Below are 18197 nucleotides of genomic sequence, written 5' to 3'. Positions count from 1 at the left end.
TATTTTCCCAGTATGTGCACTTCTTGCTGTTAACATAACATTCATACATGTGTGAATATGGCAAATGGCCATACAAAAAAAAAACCCAATTGCATTAAGTTTAAGGATTTGACATTTTGATAAAAATTATAATAATTAGTTCTTGCTTTAATGCGAATGTGTGAGTTCGATTCCCGGCAAACGTTAATATTGCAGCAAGATGAATGTTTTGCTAAAAATGTTCTAATTATTGTGTCACAGTAGAAAGGTTCATACACATTTTTACTACTAAAATGGTCATGACTTTTCCAAGACTTTCTAGAAAATTTTCATGACCTAATGTTTCATGCAATGTCTACATATGTAGTTAAAAAAAACATGTTAATTTATTGCAGCATATCGTAAAACATGCAACAATCTATTTAGTTTGAGCTTCTATATGTAAAATTGATTTAGATAATGCTTACACCGCACTAATAATGTGAGTAAGTGATTGGCCAAGGACAGAATAGTAGTAAAGACAACTAACCTATATTCAAGTATACAGATATGTTTTCCATGACTTTCACAAAACGTGTGGGTTTTTCTGATTTTTCCAGGTCTGAAAAACGCCATGTCAAAATTCCTTGACTTTTGCAGGTTTTCCATGACCGTCTGAACCCTGCAGTAGTTTAATAGAAGTAATATATTATAACATAACTTCTCACCTGATGGTATTCTAGTTTTATACCGAGGCAAACACTGACAAGCAATTGAATCGGACGTTAAAGCGCGCGAGTTTTAAAAACTGTAGCAGCGCAATTTGAAAAAAATAAAATAAATACGTTAGCTTCCGTTGGTGTGACGCGAATAAAACGTTTTTTCCAACGAACTGACTAAACGAGACCAACTAAACAACTATCTTCACGAATGGATGACTTACCAGACAATAATAGTCTCTAGGGTCGAGGAAATGCGGGGCATTTGAAGAAAAAAAAAAAACATTATTGACAAGGTGAGTTAAAGTATGTTGCCATTACCGGCTTCCATTCAGAAACGTATATAAAATAGTCATAAATTTCGATAACCTGGTTTCTTCTCCAGTTGAGTACATTTTAACTTCCACTTGTTGCCTTTCTTGGCTTGCAGATGTTAAAACAATCGCAAAATACACCATTAAAATGCTTCCAATTAAAGTTTTAATGTTCTTACCTTTTATTAATTCAGCTGGAGTCAGTATTAAAATACGTTGACATATTATAGTTCAACATACTGCAATAAATTAGTTGTAAGGTCTTCAGCCAAGACTGTGTATTAGCTGCAGGTGAAGGATTACCAATTATAACAAATGTACAACAGTGTTAATACTTAAGAAAACATCAAACATACTGCAAACAAAAAGACTTTCAGACCTAACAGCTGTCATGTGATCTGATGAGGATTTTGTAATGTTTATTGTCGTTTTTAAAAACAAGCAGTAAAAAAAAAGCATACATTTTATATTTATAACATCATCATGACTTCCAATAACTGGGGTGGGGAGAAGAAAACAAGAAAAACCCTCATTTCACAGAGTGAGGAGCAACACTAGATGGCATGAGTTTCAGTACCAGCAAACACTCGCATACATTCACACGTGACATGAAACATACACACAGACTGAAACATCATTTGATATCAGGGGGGAAGAAAAAAAAAATAAATCACATTAAAAAAAACCCTCACTAAATGAATATATAGAAGTGAACACGTTAAAGAATGGGAATGTTCCAGCTCAAATCAAATTAAAAAAAGGACTAAAAGCAAAAACAAAAGTATTTTAAAAAAAAGAGAGACGAGGTTACTCATTGAGTTCGAAACAGTAGTTATTAACACCTGAAGATTTCCTCTAAATATACCTGTTTCCTCAGACAAAAGAAAAAACAAAAGTTAATGCAGAACAGGAAGTGCACGCTCAGGTGAGGAAGTTAGCAGAAGAAGCATTCCCTTGTGTTTCCCTGGCGGTGAGTCACACGGACGCGAGGAAGAGGAATGAAGCGTTTGTGGAGGGAAGGCAGAGTTCGATTTTTAGTCTCAGACAGCGTTTGTGGATCCAGCAAAAAAAAAAACAGGAGAGAAAACTAGAGTGTTTGCAGAAGCCTTTACATGAAATCCGGCTTCAGAGAAGAGTCACGCAGCTTTTCCACTGGACACAGGAAGAGGGAGAAAACAAATAAAAAGAAGAGGAAGAGCAAATGTCCTTTTCTCAGAGGAGAGGATGGAGGGAAGGACCAGGACGGACAAGAGCTCAGCTTTAGTTTTGTTCACTGCGCCTGAAGAGACAGAAATCAGATCACTGAAAATAAATCAAATGGAAATATCTTAAATGTCTTCAAAAAGTAGTTAACAATAAATAATAAATCACTTGTAACCCTTTACCCCATAGTAGTCCTCATATTATGGACTTAAAACTACTGGTTTCCAAAATTCAAAGTATTTTGTGTTTACATATTTATATTTGAGTCAACTATTCCATTAATACAGTATATGAAGAGTTTAGATGCAAAAATCTCAAAGCCATTTGATATTTTCTTCTTAAATTGGCATTTTTCTCTGACGCCTGTGTGTAGGCTCAGTAATTTCACTTTTAAAGTGAAAAATAAGCTATCATTGCTTTTAAAGTGAAATAAACATGGGAGGCTGAGAAAAATGTTCATTTTAGGAGATCATTTCAGCTGGCAGGTCTTTGCATCTGAACTCATATATTTATTTACATTTGCGTATTTTTAATTTATTATGAATGTTTTTATTTTAGCAAAGTCCTGTGATACTTAACCGAAAACATAAAAATGTACAATATTTTTATTTTATACTACAGAATATTAAACAAATTACTATAATTCCCATGCTTGACACCATTGACTACATAGTCATTACACATTAGTGTCAAGCAATTTCATATCAATTTTAAATCAACCAAGGCTACATCCAGATGGAAAGATCAGAGTATCCGCAGGGTCTTAAAAAAAAATCTTAAATCTCAAAAGCTAAATTAAGCCTTAATGTCTTAAATCTACTGAAATGTTGTGGTGTACGTCTTATATATATTTTAACATCTTAGTTTTCCTGTTATTTTTTCCCTCAATTTTATTATTAGCGTAGACTGAAGTAATTGACAGCTAGGTTTTGCTCTATCCTTGGTAAGGTTTATAGGGTTTGTGAATAAATATAATTGAAAATTAATAAAAAATATTGAAAATTTATTAATTTATTATTGTATTAAATGAATAATCTTTGATAGAGCAGGTGGAAATCTTTTCTAACTGGCATATTCGGAAAAAAAAATCCTTAGCATTTAGCCCTGTAAAAGTACAATTTAATTCAAAACGGTCTTAAAAAGTCTCAAATTTAACTAGGAAACATGATCAGGGTCTCTGCAGGTTTCACTTTCACATACTCTTAAAGCTTCAGTCTGAGAGATATATATATTTTAGCTACTGTTGTGTGGTGATTGTACCTGCTGGCCCTGCGGTGTTGCTCCTGGCTGACCCGGGGTCTGTCCTGTCTGTCCGTAATAAGCAGCCTGCTGTCTGTAGTATTCGGCCCATGCGGCGCTGTAGTCTGTCTGTCCTGCTGCCGCTGCGGCTCCTGCAGGCTGAGCTCCTCCTGCGGCAGCGGGGGCAGCACCTCCACCTGCTGCAGCTGTAGATGCACACCATCCATGCTTAAATTAGCTTTTATTTCCATACCATTTTGAAATTTGCTGTACATTTCAGTTTTGGTTTGTTTCATTAATGGTTGTTAGTTTGTGGACATACTTCTATTTAGTTTATACATGCAGGCTACGTTCACACTGCCAGGCTTAGTGCTCAGATCTGCTTTTTTTGCATGGCTGTTCACACTGCTCTTATAAATGTGGCCAATATCAGATTTGCAGTGTGAACAGATCATGGTCCAAAACTGATCAGCATGCGCAAAAGTACAGTTACACACAGCACAAATGTCTAATTATGCACACGTGATACTGTATGAAGTAAGCAGGTTGTCAGATCATGCTTATGATTATTCCTCTTTTCACAGACAACTGTGGTGTATTTCATGAACTGTAAATGATGTTCTGCTACTACTAATGTGTATTTCGCCATTTGAAATCTAAAATAAGAGACTTGTGATTGAAAACACTGATCATTTGTGATTTGACAACCGCGGTGTGTTTGTTTGACCACCGGTGTAGTGAACTCATCAAGGGTTAATAAGCAGCCGCAGACTGAACTGTGAAGGTGGAGTTGCTTTATCTCCGTTTGCAGAGTCATTTCATTTTACTTCGTTATAAACAGCAGACACGTACAGAAGGGGGGGGTTTAGGTGCTCGAGCACCTGCCCTTCTCTCGGAGAGAAAGTTCTCCCTCCTTTGCATACGGATGCCCTATCTGCAACCTGCTCTTCACTTTCGCGATCAACCCATGCCTCCATCGTTAACAAGCACCAGTTTTGCCTCCAAAATCCTTTTCAAAATGAACTACCAACTTTCTGTGGTAAAGTAATCACCCTGTGTGCTATTCTACTATGCTGCTGAGTAGAGGATGTTTGCAGCACAGAATGATGACGCATGACGCTCGAAGATTATGTAAAAGTCACATGAAATCCGACATAACCGTTCACACTGCGGTCGCATTGCAGAACATCAGATCGGTGTCTGATTTAAGACTACATATGAAAGTGGCACAGATCTGACCTGAAAAGATCAGATTCCATGCGGTTTGGCCTGTTCACACTGTCATCACCTGAGTCGCATGTGGGCAAAAAAAACAAATCTGATTCGAGCCACATTTGGCTGCAGTGTGAACATAGCCTTAGTTTCAGTAATTCTAGTTCATGAGAGTTAAAACATGTTCAGTGTCAACCAGACCAAAGTTTAGTGTTTGTACAGCTTATATTACCTCTTGAGCAAACCTTGAAGTAACAACAGTCTTAAATCCCTCAATTCAAATTCATATAAAAACAGGTAAAAATAAATAAATAAATAAAACACCAATTTAAATGTTAGATCAAAGTGTATATGTATTTAAACATGCCTAGTCTAGATTTTTGGTAAATGAAAAACACATTTTACATATATAGAAATGTTGTTTTTGTATATAAATGCACTTGACTGACATGCTTTGCTGTAAAAAGCATCTACAGGTGTTTCTACAAACAGCCCACAGGTTGATAAACATGCAGTTCCATCATACTGAAACAAAGAAAACATCCTAACATGCAGGAAGTGATGGTTCTTCTTACCCATCTTTTTGTAATACTCCTCCCAGGCCTTGGTGTAGTCTGGCTGGGCCGCTCCTGGAGCAGCTTGGCTCTGGTCAGCAGGACCAGGAGCAGCCGGCTGAGCTGCAGGCGTCTGTCCAGGCATAGCTCCCCCTCCTGGCTGCTGGTAGTACTGAGCGTAATAAGCCGCCCACGCTGCGTTTGGATCTGTGGCTGCTTTACCTAAAAGTGGGAGAAATTTATTTTTTTAATGAAATCAAACCAAAGCAACCTGTAAAGATGAGCTCTAGAATAAATATACACATTTACAAATCACCATGATTTTAGAGTGAAATCTGAACTGAACAAGACCTCAGACACATGTGACAAGCTCTAGAGCGATCTTTGAATCTTTGCAGTTTCTTGTAAGCAGTAGGGGTGTCAAAATGAATTGTTTCTTCGGTTCACCGCGATGCAGACGTGGACAATTCAGTATCGATTCAGTAATAATCATAACCGGTTATTATGTACCGACTGCATTTATCTCATATGCGCTATGTAGTCGTAGCTTACTATGGCGAGGGAGGCGAGAGCGAGAATTTACAGCACTCCAACTACTTAAAAATGCAGAAACTGTGCACAATTCACTGCGTGTGTGTTTGCTGGATCAGTCTTTCACTGACACTTGAAGCAGAAGCCCCTATTTCACAGCGATTGAGAGAATGAAAGTAAACTCTCTCTCTCTCTCACTGTGGCCCATTTGACCTGCTGGCGAGACTTCTCTCGGCTGTTACAGCAATACTTCTGGATACAGATATGAGCGAGTGTCTGCAGAGCTCTCTCCACCGCATCTATCATCTAAATATTATCCAAATATTTTAACTTTATACCATGAGCACATTTATAATATTACCTTTTAGCTACTATTTAATGCACATTTAAATATATCATGAAAACAATGAATAAAGTCCAATTGTAAAATGAAAGTCATTTTTAAAAAGCTTTTAATTTGAACAATGGCAAATTAACCAGGCGGCACTACAATCTGTTCAGTAAACCATCATATATCTTAATGCTATGTCAGCTACTTTAGCCATCTTCTTGGCAACAACAACTTGCATTAATAGAAATATTCCAGTAAACCACCTTTAACATTAGTTTTCACCCTACTGCATTAAGAGATACACTGAACAACATTTATGGAAGTTAATAGAAAATTAAACCAAAAAGACTCACTGGGATCATGCGGCTGCCACTGCTGGTATGCATTTCCCCAACCCTGAGGATACTGACCACCAGGAGGACCACCACTGCAGAAACACAGAAAACCATCCTTAAGACATGCAAACTAAAGCTGGAAAATTAAACATTAACATTATCCTATAAGCTGATTTGCTATTAAGGCAGTACTGACTGTGGCGGTCCACCAGGGGGTCCGGGCTGGTACGGGTTTGGGTTGTAGGGGCCCATGGGTCCAGCAGGGCCTGGTCCACCGGGTCCGGGACCAACAGGGCAAAGAGGACCCTATGAGGAGAAAATAACCAGTTAAATTCAGCAAACACTAATGTCAAGATAAAATCAACAAAAAGGCACTGCTCATCGTACCTCAATCTTGTCCTCGATCAGCTGTTTGGCGTGGTCGATCTGCTGTGGAGACCCCCGGATGGTGAAGAGTTTAAAATTGGGATCTCCATTGGGCGGCGGTTGGCGTGAGATCTCCACAAAAGCGCCAGTTTGCTGGTTGATGGCCTTGACGTTTTCACCGCCTCGGCCAATAACGAGGCCGCATTTATGGGCAGGGATTGAAAAGGTCATCTCACTGCCAGGCGGACCACCCCAGTTTCCACCAGGACCACGCCCCCTGCCACGCCCACCCGGAGGCATCCCTGTGCCAGGAGGACCAGGCGGACCCTGAGAGACGAGGATGAGAGATTAACCAGTGTAATGTGGAGAAACAGATAGAACCATGGAGTCCAGTCTTAAAAATAAATGTACAGGATAATGTTGAATGTTACAACTTGGCATATTTTGCATCAGCAAAAACCATGGCTGCAGACATGAGCCTCTTCATTTCACACCACATTTCACAATTTTAGAAATAACCAAATTAGATGCACATAATTACAAAGGCCTTTATGACGGTTGCTTGCTTTTAATACATGGAAGCAGCTTTGATTTAACCCAAACACAAAAATCTAATATGGTACAAAATGAAACTGACTGCACAGACCTGTACTGATAAAGTCTGCTGATGCTCGGAGATTGATCTAGATAACTAGTGTTTTACTCACCCCTCCTCCTTCCTCTCGTACTCTGATGCTCTGCAGAAGCTCATTGATGATACTGGCAGCATGTTCACAGCGGTCAGGAGGACCCATTATATGAGCGATCTTATCTGGACCAGTGCCATCATCTACAGCGAAGAGAAAAATGAAGAGAGTTCTACATTATAATATGGACCCCAAAAGTAGTGGTAAGTGGCCATTTTTTATAAAATAAGATTTACATTACATCCAAAAAGTTGAAAACAAGATTATCAATGTGATTTGTTAGGATAGGACAATATTTGGCCGAGATGCAACTATATAAAAAGTCTATAAATAAAATAAACAAAAACAAATACTAATAAATATTCTAAATGCTTTCTGGCATAATTATTTTTTTGATTTATACAACATTTAAGGCTATTGCCAAAAATGATCCATGTCACATAAGCTTGTTATCTTACCACTGAGTTTAAATCAAAATTCAAGCATTTAAACAGACCTGGTTTGAACTGTATCCTCACGCCGGCGTCATTCTGAATCTTCTTGATCATCTCTCCACTTCGGCCAATCACGACGCCCACAGAGTGACGTGGAACTGGAACCTGTCCAATCAGAATGAGGCCATGTCACACTGCAGCATGTTTGCCAATTAATAATGATTGATAAAATCAAATACACACCTCAATTCCACCGCCACCACCTCCTCCACCACCGCCGCCGCCTCCACCTCCACCACCACCACCCATTCGAGAGCCATACTCATTCCTGTCAAAGCCCGGATGATCCCGCTCTCGCAGAATCTCCTGCACCATCTCACGGGCTTGCTGGACAGAGAGTAGAGAGAGTTTTGAATTTGTCATATCAGCTTCTCTGGCTGTTTCATGGCAAAACCAGATCAAATTTACATTTATCATCACTTTTCTATAATATAATATAATATAAAAAAAAAAAAAACACAATAAAAAAATTTAAAAAACAGACTTCAAACCCTAATTTTTTTTTTCTTAAACGATTTTTTTGTTGATTTTTTTGTACAACTGGCTGGATTTCAATGTTTGACATCAATAAAAAAGCCCTAGTATTATTATCTAGCCTATCAATGTCTTGGTAACTCCAACTGATGTAGTCTAACCGATAATCGATGAAGAAACTACCATTCATGGAGAAGGAAAAAAGACAAACCTGGACTTTGTAAGGGTCTCCAATGATGCGCAGTGGTTTGTCCATGTTTGGCCCCTGAGAAGCGTCCTGGATCAAAATCATCTTCACACCAGCTCTCTCCTGAAACAGACATTCATATATTGTTTTTTTTTTTTTTTTTTAAAAGAGTAGCCAATATTTGACATATCAAAGCTTTTTAAAATGGTCCTAAGACAAAACGCTGTTCAATGGTTAAGACAACTTTGAAATGTCTGAACCACATCAATTGTTTAATCCTGCATACATTTACTAGAATAAATGCTCCAAAATAGAATTAAATGGCACAGCTGTAACTTGTATGACTCTAACATAATATAATATTGATATATAATATTGCGTTATGGATTCCGTCAGATGATTTGAATAGCTGTTTGAAAGGATTTCATTCATTTAGATTGACTGCGGTGATCAAGCATCTGCATAAAATATGATTACAAGTATATATAAATTAGAGCAAAACTAAAAACCCAGCAAAAACAGTAATATTGCAAACCATATCATATAAACAGCTGTTTTCAATTTAAATATCTTGTAAAATGCTATTTATTCCTGTGATTCTTCAATGCCACATGTTGCAACAGAAATCATTTTAATATTGATGATCAAGAAAGATCATTAAAAACCCTAAACATCGTGGAAAATGCTGCATTTATTCAAAGAATACTGAAGAAAACTAACAGCTTTTATGTTAAAAAAACCTTTAGTGAAATTAAACCGCTTCATTCAACTTTGAATAAAAGTTTGAATGCTAGCGTGATTACCCATAAAGCACTAAATAAAAGCCTCTCAGAGAGACAAACTCTACCTGCAGCTGTTTAATGGTCTCTCCTCCTTTGCCGATAATGAGACCAGCCTTCCCTGCTGGAATAACCATTTCCTGCATGTGGCCACTGCCATTGGTCGACTCATGGAAGGAAGGTGGAGTGCCCCGTCCCCGAGAGACGATGTCGTCCAACATCATTTTGGCCTTCCTGCATAGATAAATTAAATGGTTAAAAGAGCAGGAATTACAGAAAAAAAACTGACAAATCTAGTTAAACACATTAATAAGCACAAACATACTGGATGGCTTCAGGGCCTCCTGTGATGGACACACTTCTGTCTGGAAGACCGCCACTGTCTAAAACACATACAGTGGGGAAAAAAATAAAAAATAAAAAAATTCATGTCTTGTACATTTAAGACGAAAAAAGTGAACAGAATTTGAACAAAGTGACTCATTTGAAGCGGAGTTTGACTCACCTGGAGCGATCTGAACTTTACAACCAGAGTCCTGCTGAATCTTATTGATCTGCTCGCCACCTCGACCAATGACTACAAACACACACACACAAACATCAACCGACTATTTCTAAATCGATATAAAACGCAAGAATGTAAGGAAAAACGCCACCAGCCATAAAAAAAAAAAGAAAAAAGCTAAACTCACTAACAAGTATAATTTTGGCAGACTGAAATGTGCACAATACTGAATACACACATCATTACACAATCCAAAATATATTTATGTTTTTAAATTATACACATTATAATTAAGTATACATGTCCCTTTATTATTATTAACTACAGAATATATGTATATATTTAAATAAATGACCAATTTTCATAAATGAATTGAATATGCATTATAAAAATACCAGCAGCCAATTTTAAAATTCATTTTTGGTGTTTATTTACACAAAAACAGTGTTTATTGGGTTGAAAACTACTTTAAAATTCTTAACTTGCACACTTTTAAAAAATATATCACTAGCAATGCATGATGGGAAACAAACTTACTGAGGCCAACCATGCCATCAGGGACTCTGTACTCTTCTGTCATCGACGAAGGACGAACACTACAGAAACACGCACAAAAAAACAAAACGCAATGGTCATGAGAAGTGCATTCAGACATATACATTCATATCTAACTCATGGTCTGGATGCAACTCCTATAAGACAAGCTAGACCAGCCATTCATCACCATTTTGACTGAAATATTACAAATGAGGTGCATCACACTACTTTTTGAGAGTCTCATCTTTCAGTATATTATGCAATTATAAAGTAGAACTGCACAATTTCATTACAAGCTAGTTCTGTCATCAGCAATAAATGTAAAGCATGTACATTCAGATGGAGCAGCACTTACTATACAGTCATAGTTAACTGACAAGCTACGTTATATCATGCTCCTTATTAAATCGCAGACAACTCAATTGAACAATAATGAAGTCAAAGATAGCCATTCTGTGATGACAGAGGTTTGTGTCACTTCTCATTGAACTACAGCTCTGTGTAGTAAATACTACTACATCTGAAAGCATTGGATCAGTGTAGACGTGACAGCTTTAGTCACGCTGCATCAATGAAATCAGTTCAATTTTCTATATAAAAGCAATGCTATGGGGATTTCCTGGGTTTCTTCTTTGTGGGTATTTGGAGAGTCCACACGAGCACCCTCTAGCCTTCAGAGAAAATTTACTAATCATAGAACTGTGTTTCTTAGACGAGATGTGCAGGAAAAATCTCAGCTCTTGCATAAAATCACTAACATTAAGGAAATAACATTGCCCAAAGAAGCTACTCAGCTAAACACGACTAATCAACTGAGTGGAGACCTGCATAAACACACACTCATGTAGTTATTCTTGTCAAGAACTCAGATCGGAGATGCGTCTCCGACTAGTATCTGTACAAGAGGACGGTCTTACCTCTGCTTGGAAAGGGCAGCCAGCTGGGCTCCGATAGCTGTGGATGAGACGAGGATACAATCATTGCTCTAAAAATACACAGGCATTTGCTTTGAGAGTGTATAAAAAGTAAAGGAGCTCGTACACAGAGCTGCAGCGTTGTCCCTGTCAGACGCCATCTTCTTGCTTTCAGGCTGATCTGAAGGAAAAACACGAGAACAGCTCAGAAACAAACTCAGAGGAGTCAGACGGAGAGACGCAGACAGTGTGTGGCGTTGACATACCTCCATCCTCCAGCGATCGTTTCGGCGTTGGGAAGGGATAACTCTCCGCTCCACCATTATTGCTCATTGGGGGACCTGTAACATCACCACCGATCTTTGCTGCAATCTAGACAACACAAACATAAAGTCATGATACAAAACTCCACACTTATGAAGGAACAAGTAAACTAATTTATATAAATACTCTAGTATCATATACAAGCAAATTAAATTGGTTTGCCCAAAAACATTGAAACTAATATTTTTGGATGACCAAAGAAAAGATCACAGTGCAGCCCCAAAATACTCACTGGTCATTTTAAATCTTTTTATTTAGCTTCTATCCTTCAAATCAAAAGGTTTTACACATGTGTGCACTGTAAGACTTCTTTATTCATTGAGAATCTAGTAGGACTGCACAATACATAGTTTAGTATAGATATCGCACGGTGTGCATTTGCGATGTGGAGTTGGCATTGTTATAGCTGATCAGCAATGAAGAATGTTCAGTGTTTAAGTTTTACATTACATTTGATTTAATAATAGGGGCAGAATAAAATAGTGATATGCATAAGGTGCCGCTTCTCAATGGCGAATCAAATCAATGTTAAATTCCAAAAATGTTTTGCTGTTAATAGGCATGGGACGATAACCTCTCAAGGTATACCGCTGTTTGGAAAAGTCAAGGTTTTAAAAACGGCAAGATTTTCTGTAATACCATTCCTAAGGTATGTGTACGATTTTTTTATTTACTTTTTTTTAGGACAACAGCATCTCCAGCAGAATAGATACAAAGATGCCGTTTTAAATAGTAAAGAAATCTGTGCTTTTGAAACTAACGAAGACAGCAGAAGTCTACGATTCATTTTCAACATTTAGCCTGACACGTTTACTGCTCCAAAATATTTTAAATCTTTCAAAAAATATAATATATTGTTTTCAAAGGGGACAAAACTGTTGTTCTTAACCCAGAGAGTTAAATAGAATTAATTTTAGAGCAGTAATCACAATACGGTCATACCGTGAAATTTTTAACCAAGGTTATCATACCGTCAGAATCTTATACTGGTCCATGCCTAGCTATTAATAAAGTATTTTACCCTCTTTGTTTTACAAATATCATGATATATTGTGGATAGTTTTCTTGTGATATCGTGATCCATCATTATCAGGGGCAAAAAAATCATAATATTGTATCGTATTCCTGTACCTGAATATCTGACTACTTATACTTTGCACTTTTTATCTCATTTATTGATTCTTGCAATTTCTTTAATTCACTTCTCTACAAGATTCCAATCCAAGTTAATGATTTTACATCAAATGGAGCTATTAGTCAAGCTTGCATTCATATCGCAATATAAGTTGCAGCTAAATAAAATATTGCAGTATCAGATTTTCTCAATATCATGCAGACAGATATTAGAATGTAGGAACATTTAGTATAATCTTAATATATGCACGCGAAATGGCGATAAATTAGTTTCACTTTAAGGCTAATTACAACACAATAGGATGTCTCATTTTAACTCGCATACTACAGTTCAAAAGTTTGTATTTGGGGAGTTCTTTAAGTATTTTACACACCTGAAACTTGTCTATAGCGCTTGTTCACTGCTGCTCTTATAGTTGTGTAAATTGCTTCCTTGTCCTCATTTGTAAGTCGCTTTGGATAAAAGTGTCTGCTAAATGACTAAATGTAAATGTATTTTAAAGTCTCTCTTTGCACCAAGGATGCAGATATTTTATTTTAAACATTATTGTTTGAAATAACAGTTTAGATACCCAGTGTAATTGATTAAAGGCTTGGTTTTAAGCGTTTATTGCCACATTATTCACTTATGTCACGACATGGTTTTAAAGAAAACGTTACCCATTATTATGAACGTTAAACATGGCTTTACCCCATATTATTAAACCCCCCTTAGAAAACAATACACAAACGATGGTAAACAAACACGACACTCATTTAATAGGGTAAATGTAAAACACCATGGTATATTCATCCAAAACCGCTTCCGTTCAATAGTATTTGCCACATTTTCCGTATGAACGACTGTTTTACACGTAACGCCATGGTGCTAGCATGTTTTGCGGTACATGGACTGTAGTAAGACCACGATGCTAGCCTTGTACTCAAACCATGATGCTAACACGTTATCAGACTTAGTTTGGTCATCCAAATAATATAAAACAGAAAATTGACAACTATTCTTTGTAAATATACGAACAAGTAGTACCATATTACGGACTACCGCGTAAATGCTACGATACTCGAAATCGGTGCTTATTCTTTACAACGCTGTATATTAACCACCAAAACATTACCTTGTGCTGCATTTGCAGTGCCATAGCATTTGTAAGTAAACACAAACATCACCTATACGTATCTATTGTTCGAATTACGGGCTATTTTAGCAAATGCTAACAGGGAATCGTCGCGCACGCCGGCTCATGTGCGCGCGGCCCAGTGCGCGCGACTGACCCACAAACGCGGCCCCGCACTGCGGATCACTCACCTGCCGCGCGCGCTGTACCGCGTCCGCGAACGCGTCTTTCTTCAGCCCACCGGCTCCTAAAGCCGCCCCGGGCCCGGGCGGCGGCACCGCGCTGTACTCAGACATGCTGTCCGTGCGGAAGGGTGAAGTGTGCGGGATACGGCGGGGAGGTCTAGGCCGGGCGGAGGTGCGCAGACGCGGGAAGACAAGCGAGACAAACGCATGGGAGGGACAAAAGGCCTGCAGGTTTGAAGGAACTCTCCTATAGGAGATCTCAATGAGTGGTTGCTCTACTGACCAATCAGAGAGCATAGTGAGGCGGGGCTTGCACAATTGATCCAATGAGTGATGATAAAAGGCCACGTTTTTATGACGGGCTGACCAAATGCGACGCACTGAGGTTTCCACTGTGTAAAGCAGCCAATCAGTAAACAGCAGGGTATGAAATGGACCAATGAGGTTGAGAGAAACGCTGATTGGCAATGATGGACGCTTGGATTGTCGTATGGGATTATTTAACCTTGGTGGTTGTGTTTTGCTTCTCGATGCATTTTCTTGGAGCTTTATGGGGTAGTTTTTAGTGCAGGTTGAGTAGATTAGCTTATCTTGTGTTGAATAAAGATCCAAGAAGAAGAGGAATATGCTTGCTCGGTTTATTTAAAATTAGTTTAATTTCATTTACACATTCTCTTGCATGCATTCACTTATATACTTTAGTTTCCATTCAAAGGTAAATACACAGTAGAACAGCAAAAAGAATAGACAATGAACAAACATGTTTTTGTTTATGCTAATGCAAGATGTCTGTAGAGAAAGCCGTTTTTAATTAGGAGGCCCAGATGAAATCTGCAAATGTTTTTTTTCACAGTTTTCACACAGATTTTGTGGAATATGTGTAAACATGATGAAATAATTGACCTTTATTATAAACTGAAAATAACGTAGTAAAGTACTAGTACATTTTTACAGCTTAATTAAGGGGACGGATGTTCTCATTCAAGACAACACTTGATTGGATACAAAATTGGACACACCCATGAGTGCAGGTTGATGTCATCAATATTTTGGTCCATTTTCCCAGAAGAAAAAGGCTGGGAAATTCTAAAGCGTAATAAACTTTTAGAAGTACAGCAGTATATGGATGTGCTACTGGACAAACTAAAAGAAATAGAAATGTACTTTTGAGGCTTTGATTTAAAAACACCAGATGTGTGCAGATTCCCTGTAGAAATCTTCATTGTATAATAACACGTTCTAAGAGTCTATCTCAGAGTAAATCTAAGCAGTGATCAACTACTCTTGACTAGGAAGTTTTTTCTTTGTTCTGTTTCTTTCAATGAGAAAAAAAAAAAATCACAAAAAACACACTCTCTCTCTCTCATAAGGCTTTCTGCTCCAAATGAAGCATCTCATGCACTGAAGGTAACAGATATATCAACTCCAAGGCTGTGTCCCAATTCAAATACGTACATGATGTGTATGTGCTAAGTATGTAGTAAGACTGTACAATATAACTGGGTCATTAATTGTGTATCGATATTACATATGTACTTTTTGCTTTCTAAAGGCCCCAATATGGCAAACTTCTTTTTCATTTAGGGGTAAAAAGTAGTTTGAGAAACCTGAGCATTGGTAAAACTTAGATGATTTAACAAATCCATGCAGCAGATTTTCTTATATATAAACTAAAACTTATATATAACATAAACTTTCAACTAAAATTACAGCAGCAAGAAAACACCAGTTAAGAAATCATAATAGTGATATGGATGTTTGTGGATGGATGAATCCTCAGAATATTTTGTTTTGTGTTCAGCAGAAGAAAGAACCACTTGATGAAAAGTATAGTAAGGAAATTTTCATTTTTGGGTGAACTATTTCTTTAACTGGAGAAGGTTTTCAAGTCAAAGTGGGCAGAGCTACACAGCCAAACCTACCTATTATGTACTCAGAATTGACTAATGGTGGATTGAAAGTGTTTACTATGTGAAGACCAGAATTGAGTTACAAACCAACTTTGTTTTAGCCTAATCTTGTCTAAAATGACGATATTTGTTATTGGACTTAGCTTTAAGTATATTTGGGCCATTAGCATCCTGCTAAACTTATAAATAACATTTTTTAAAATCACATACATTTAAGAACTACTGTGGCAACTTTGGCGTTGCATTCATCAATACATTTCTTCATCTGAAAAAAAAAAATCACAAAATGTCATCACACACAAGATTGGATGGGGGAAATATTAGCCAGAAAATGCATGCATGGATGGATGCATACTTAAAAAAAATCCATTAAATAAGAATATCATCTGGTAAGGTCTTAATCATGAAACATAAGCAGAATGAATTTGTGTAAAATCATTTTCACAAGATAACAGTTTACACGTTTCATGAGTCAGTCCTTGTGTTTTGACACTATTTAGGGAGGAGAGTGCAAATTGGGACGCAGTGCAGGATTTTAGAGCTTAAATTCTGGAATCTTAAGTTGAGAATAGTGCTGTGGTGAAAAAAAACATTCAAGAAATCGATTCTAGGTCCATTCTGAACTTCTCTAAATGGATCGCTGTTCTCTCTTGAATTGACTCTGATATTAGTTTTTAACAGCAGATGGTGCTCTAGGCTAGTTTTCAACAATCGATTGCACTGTAGGCTAGTTTTGAGCAGCAGACGGCGCTCTAGGCTAGTTTTGAACAGCAAATGGAGCTTTAGGCTAGTTTTGAACACCTGACGGCACACTAGGCTATTTTTGAACCGCAAATGAAGCTCTAGGGTAGTTTTGAACAGTAGACGGTGCTCTAGGATAGTTTTGAACAACACAGTGCTCTAGGCTAGTTTTGAACAGCAGACAGCGCTCTAGGCTAGTTTTACACAACATGGTGCTCTAGGCTAGTTTGAACAGCAAATAGAACTGTGGGCTAGTTTAGAAGAGCAAATGGTGCTCTAGGCTAGTTTTGAATAGGAGACAGCGCTCTTGGCTAGTTTTGAACAGCAGATGGTGCTCTAGGCTAGTTTTTAACAGCAGACGGTGCTCTACGCTAGTTTTTAACAGAATATGGCACTCTAGGCTAGTTTTTAACAGCAGACAGCGCTCTAGGCTAGTTTTAAACAACATGGTGCTCTAGGCTAGTTTGAACAGCAAATAGAACTGTAGGCTAGTTTAGAAGAGCAAATGCTGCTCTAGGCTAGGTTTGAATAGGAGACAGCGCTCTTGGCTAGTTTTGAACAGCAGATGGCGCTCTAGGCTAGTTTTTAACAGCAGACAGCGCTCTAGGCTAGTTTGTAAAAGCAGATGGTGCTCTAGGCTAGTTTTTAACAGCAGACGGCGCTCTAGGCTAGTTTTTAACAGAATATGCCACTCTAGGCTAGTTTTTAACAGCAGACAGGGCTCTAGGCTAGTTTTAACTGCAGACGGTGCTCTAGGCTAGTTTTTAACAGCAGACAGGGCTCAAGGCTAGTTTTTAACTGCAGACGGTGCTCTAGGCTAGTTTTTAACAGCTGATGGCACTCTAGGATAGTTGTGAACACTCAAAGGAAGAGTTCTTGTGTGTTCAGTTGTAAGTTGGCTTTTATGTCATAAGATTATTGTAAACACAGCTCACTATGAACACTCTTGAAATTCGCTTAAACTTTTCCTAACTTTATTAATGATTATTTTTAGTTTTAATGGTATTTGTAAGGAATCCGAGGCAACAAAAGTATGGAGTTTTGTAAATAATACAGAACTATGTGCTGTTATAAACTAGCCAGGGTGTCTTCTATTGTATAAAAAAACTAGTCTAGAGCACCATCTATTGTTCAAAATGAGTCTAGAGCACCATCTACTTTTAAAAACTAGCTTAGAGTGCCATCTGTTGTTTAAAACTAGCCTAGAGCGCCATCTACTGTTCAAAATCAGCTTAGAACGCCAACGTCTGTTTAAAACTAGCCTAGAGCGCTATTAGTTGTTCAAAACCAAGCTCAGGATCGTTTCAACAGAGAATAATGCATTTTGAAAGTCTCAGAATCAATGCACAATCAATTTCTCGAAGAGTTTCTTGTCACAGCTCTAGCTGAGAATTCCAGAACTCTCGTTTCCTTTCACTGGGATTTTGGAGCACACAGGGATTCAACACAG

At 37.8% G+C, this 18197-nt stretch overlaps 2 protein-coding genes across 6 annotated transcripts in view; both read right to left on the bottom strand.

Annotated features, from left to right (window-relative positions):
• Window positions 1-1383: 1383 nt before the first annotated feature.
• Window positions 1384-14299, bottom strand: khsrp (KH-type splicing regulatory protein). The gene is made up of 18 exons (XM_056456359.1): window positions 14103-14299; window positions 11605-11710; window positions 11466-11519; window positions 11342-11378; window positions 10425-10483; window positions 9888-9959; window positions 9708-9765; window positions 9451-9616; window positions 8628-8726; window positions 8126-8269; window positions 7945-8047; window positions 7470-7591; window positions 6784-7089; window positions 6593-6702; window positions 6415-6488; window positions 5221-5421; window positions 3455-3639; window positions 1384-2270 (listed from the first exon to the last, which is right to left on the bottom strand). The coding sequence occupies exons 1-18, from the start codon at window positions 14205-14207 to the stop codon at window positions 2262-2264; spliced, it is 2010 nt and encodes a 669-aa protein (XP_056312334.1). The 5' UTR covers window positions 14208-14299; the 3' UTR covers window positions 1384-2261.
• Window positions 14300-14720: 421 nt separating this feature from the next.
• slc25a23a (solute carrier family 25 member 23a) overlaps window positions 14721-18197 on the bottom strand; it is a 27864-nt gene continuing 24387 nt past the window's right edge. For 4 of the 5 annotated variants that reach the window (XM_056456335.1, XM_056456318.1, XM_056456339.1 and 1 more), the window contains one exon: window positions 14721-18197. This exon is cut by the window's right edge. Coding sequence is in view for 1 of the 5 variants with exons in the window: in XM_056456330.1 (XP_056312305.1) it covers window positions 16268-16271 (4 nt within the window). In the remaining 4 variants the exon portion in view is untranslated. The other variant, XM_056456330.1, reaches the window with a different exon arrangement.

This window comes from Danio aesculapii, chromosome 1 (assembly GCF_903798145.1).
Source record: "Danio aesculapii chromosome 1, fDanAes4.1, whole genome shotgun sequence".
Classification (NCBI taxonomy): domain Eukaryota; kingdom Metazoa; phylum Chordata; class Actinopteri; order Cypriniformes; family Danionidae; genus Danio; species Danio aesculapii.
This window is presented reverse-complemented; position numbering and strand designations above follow the sequence as displayed.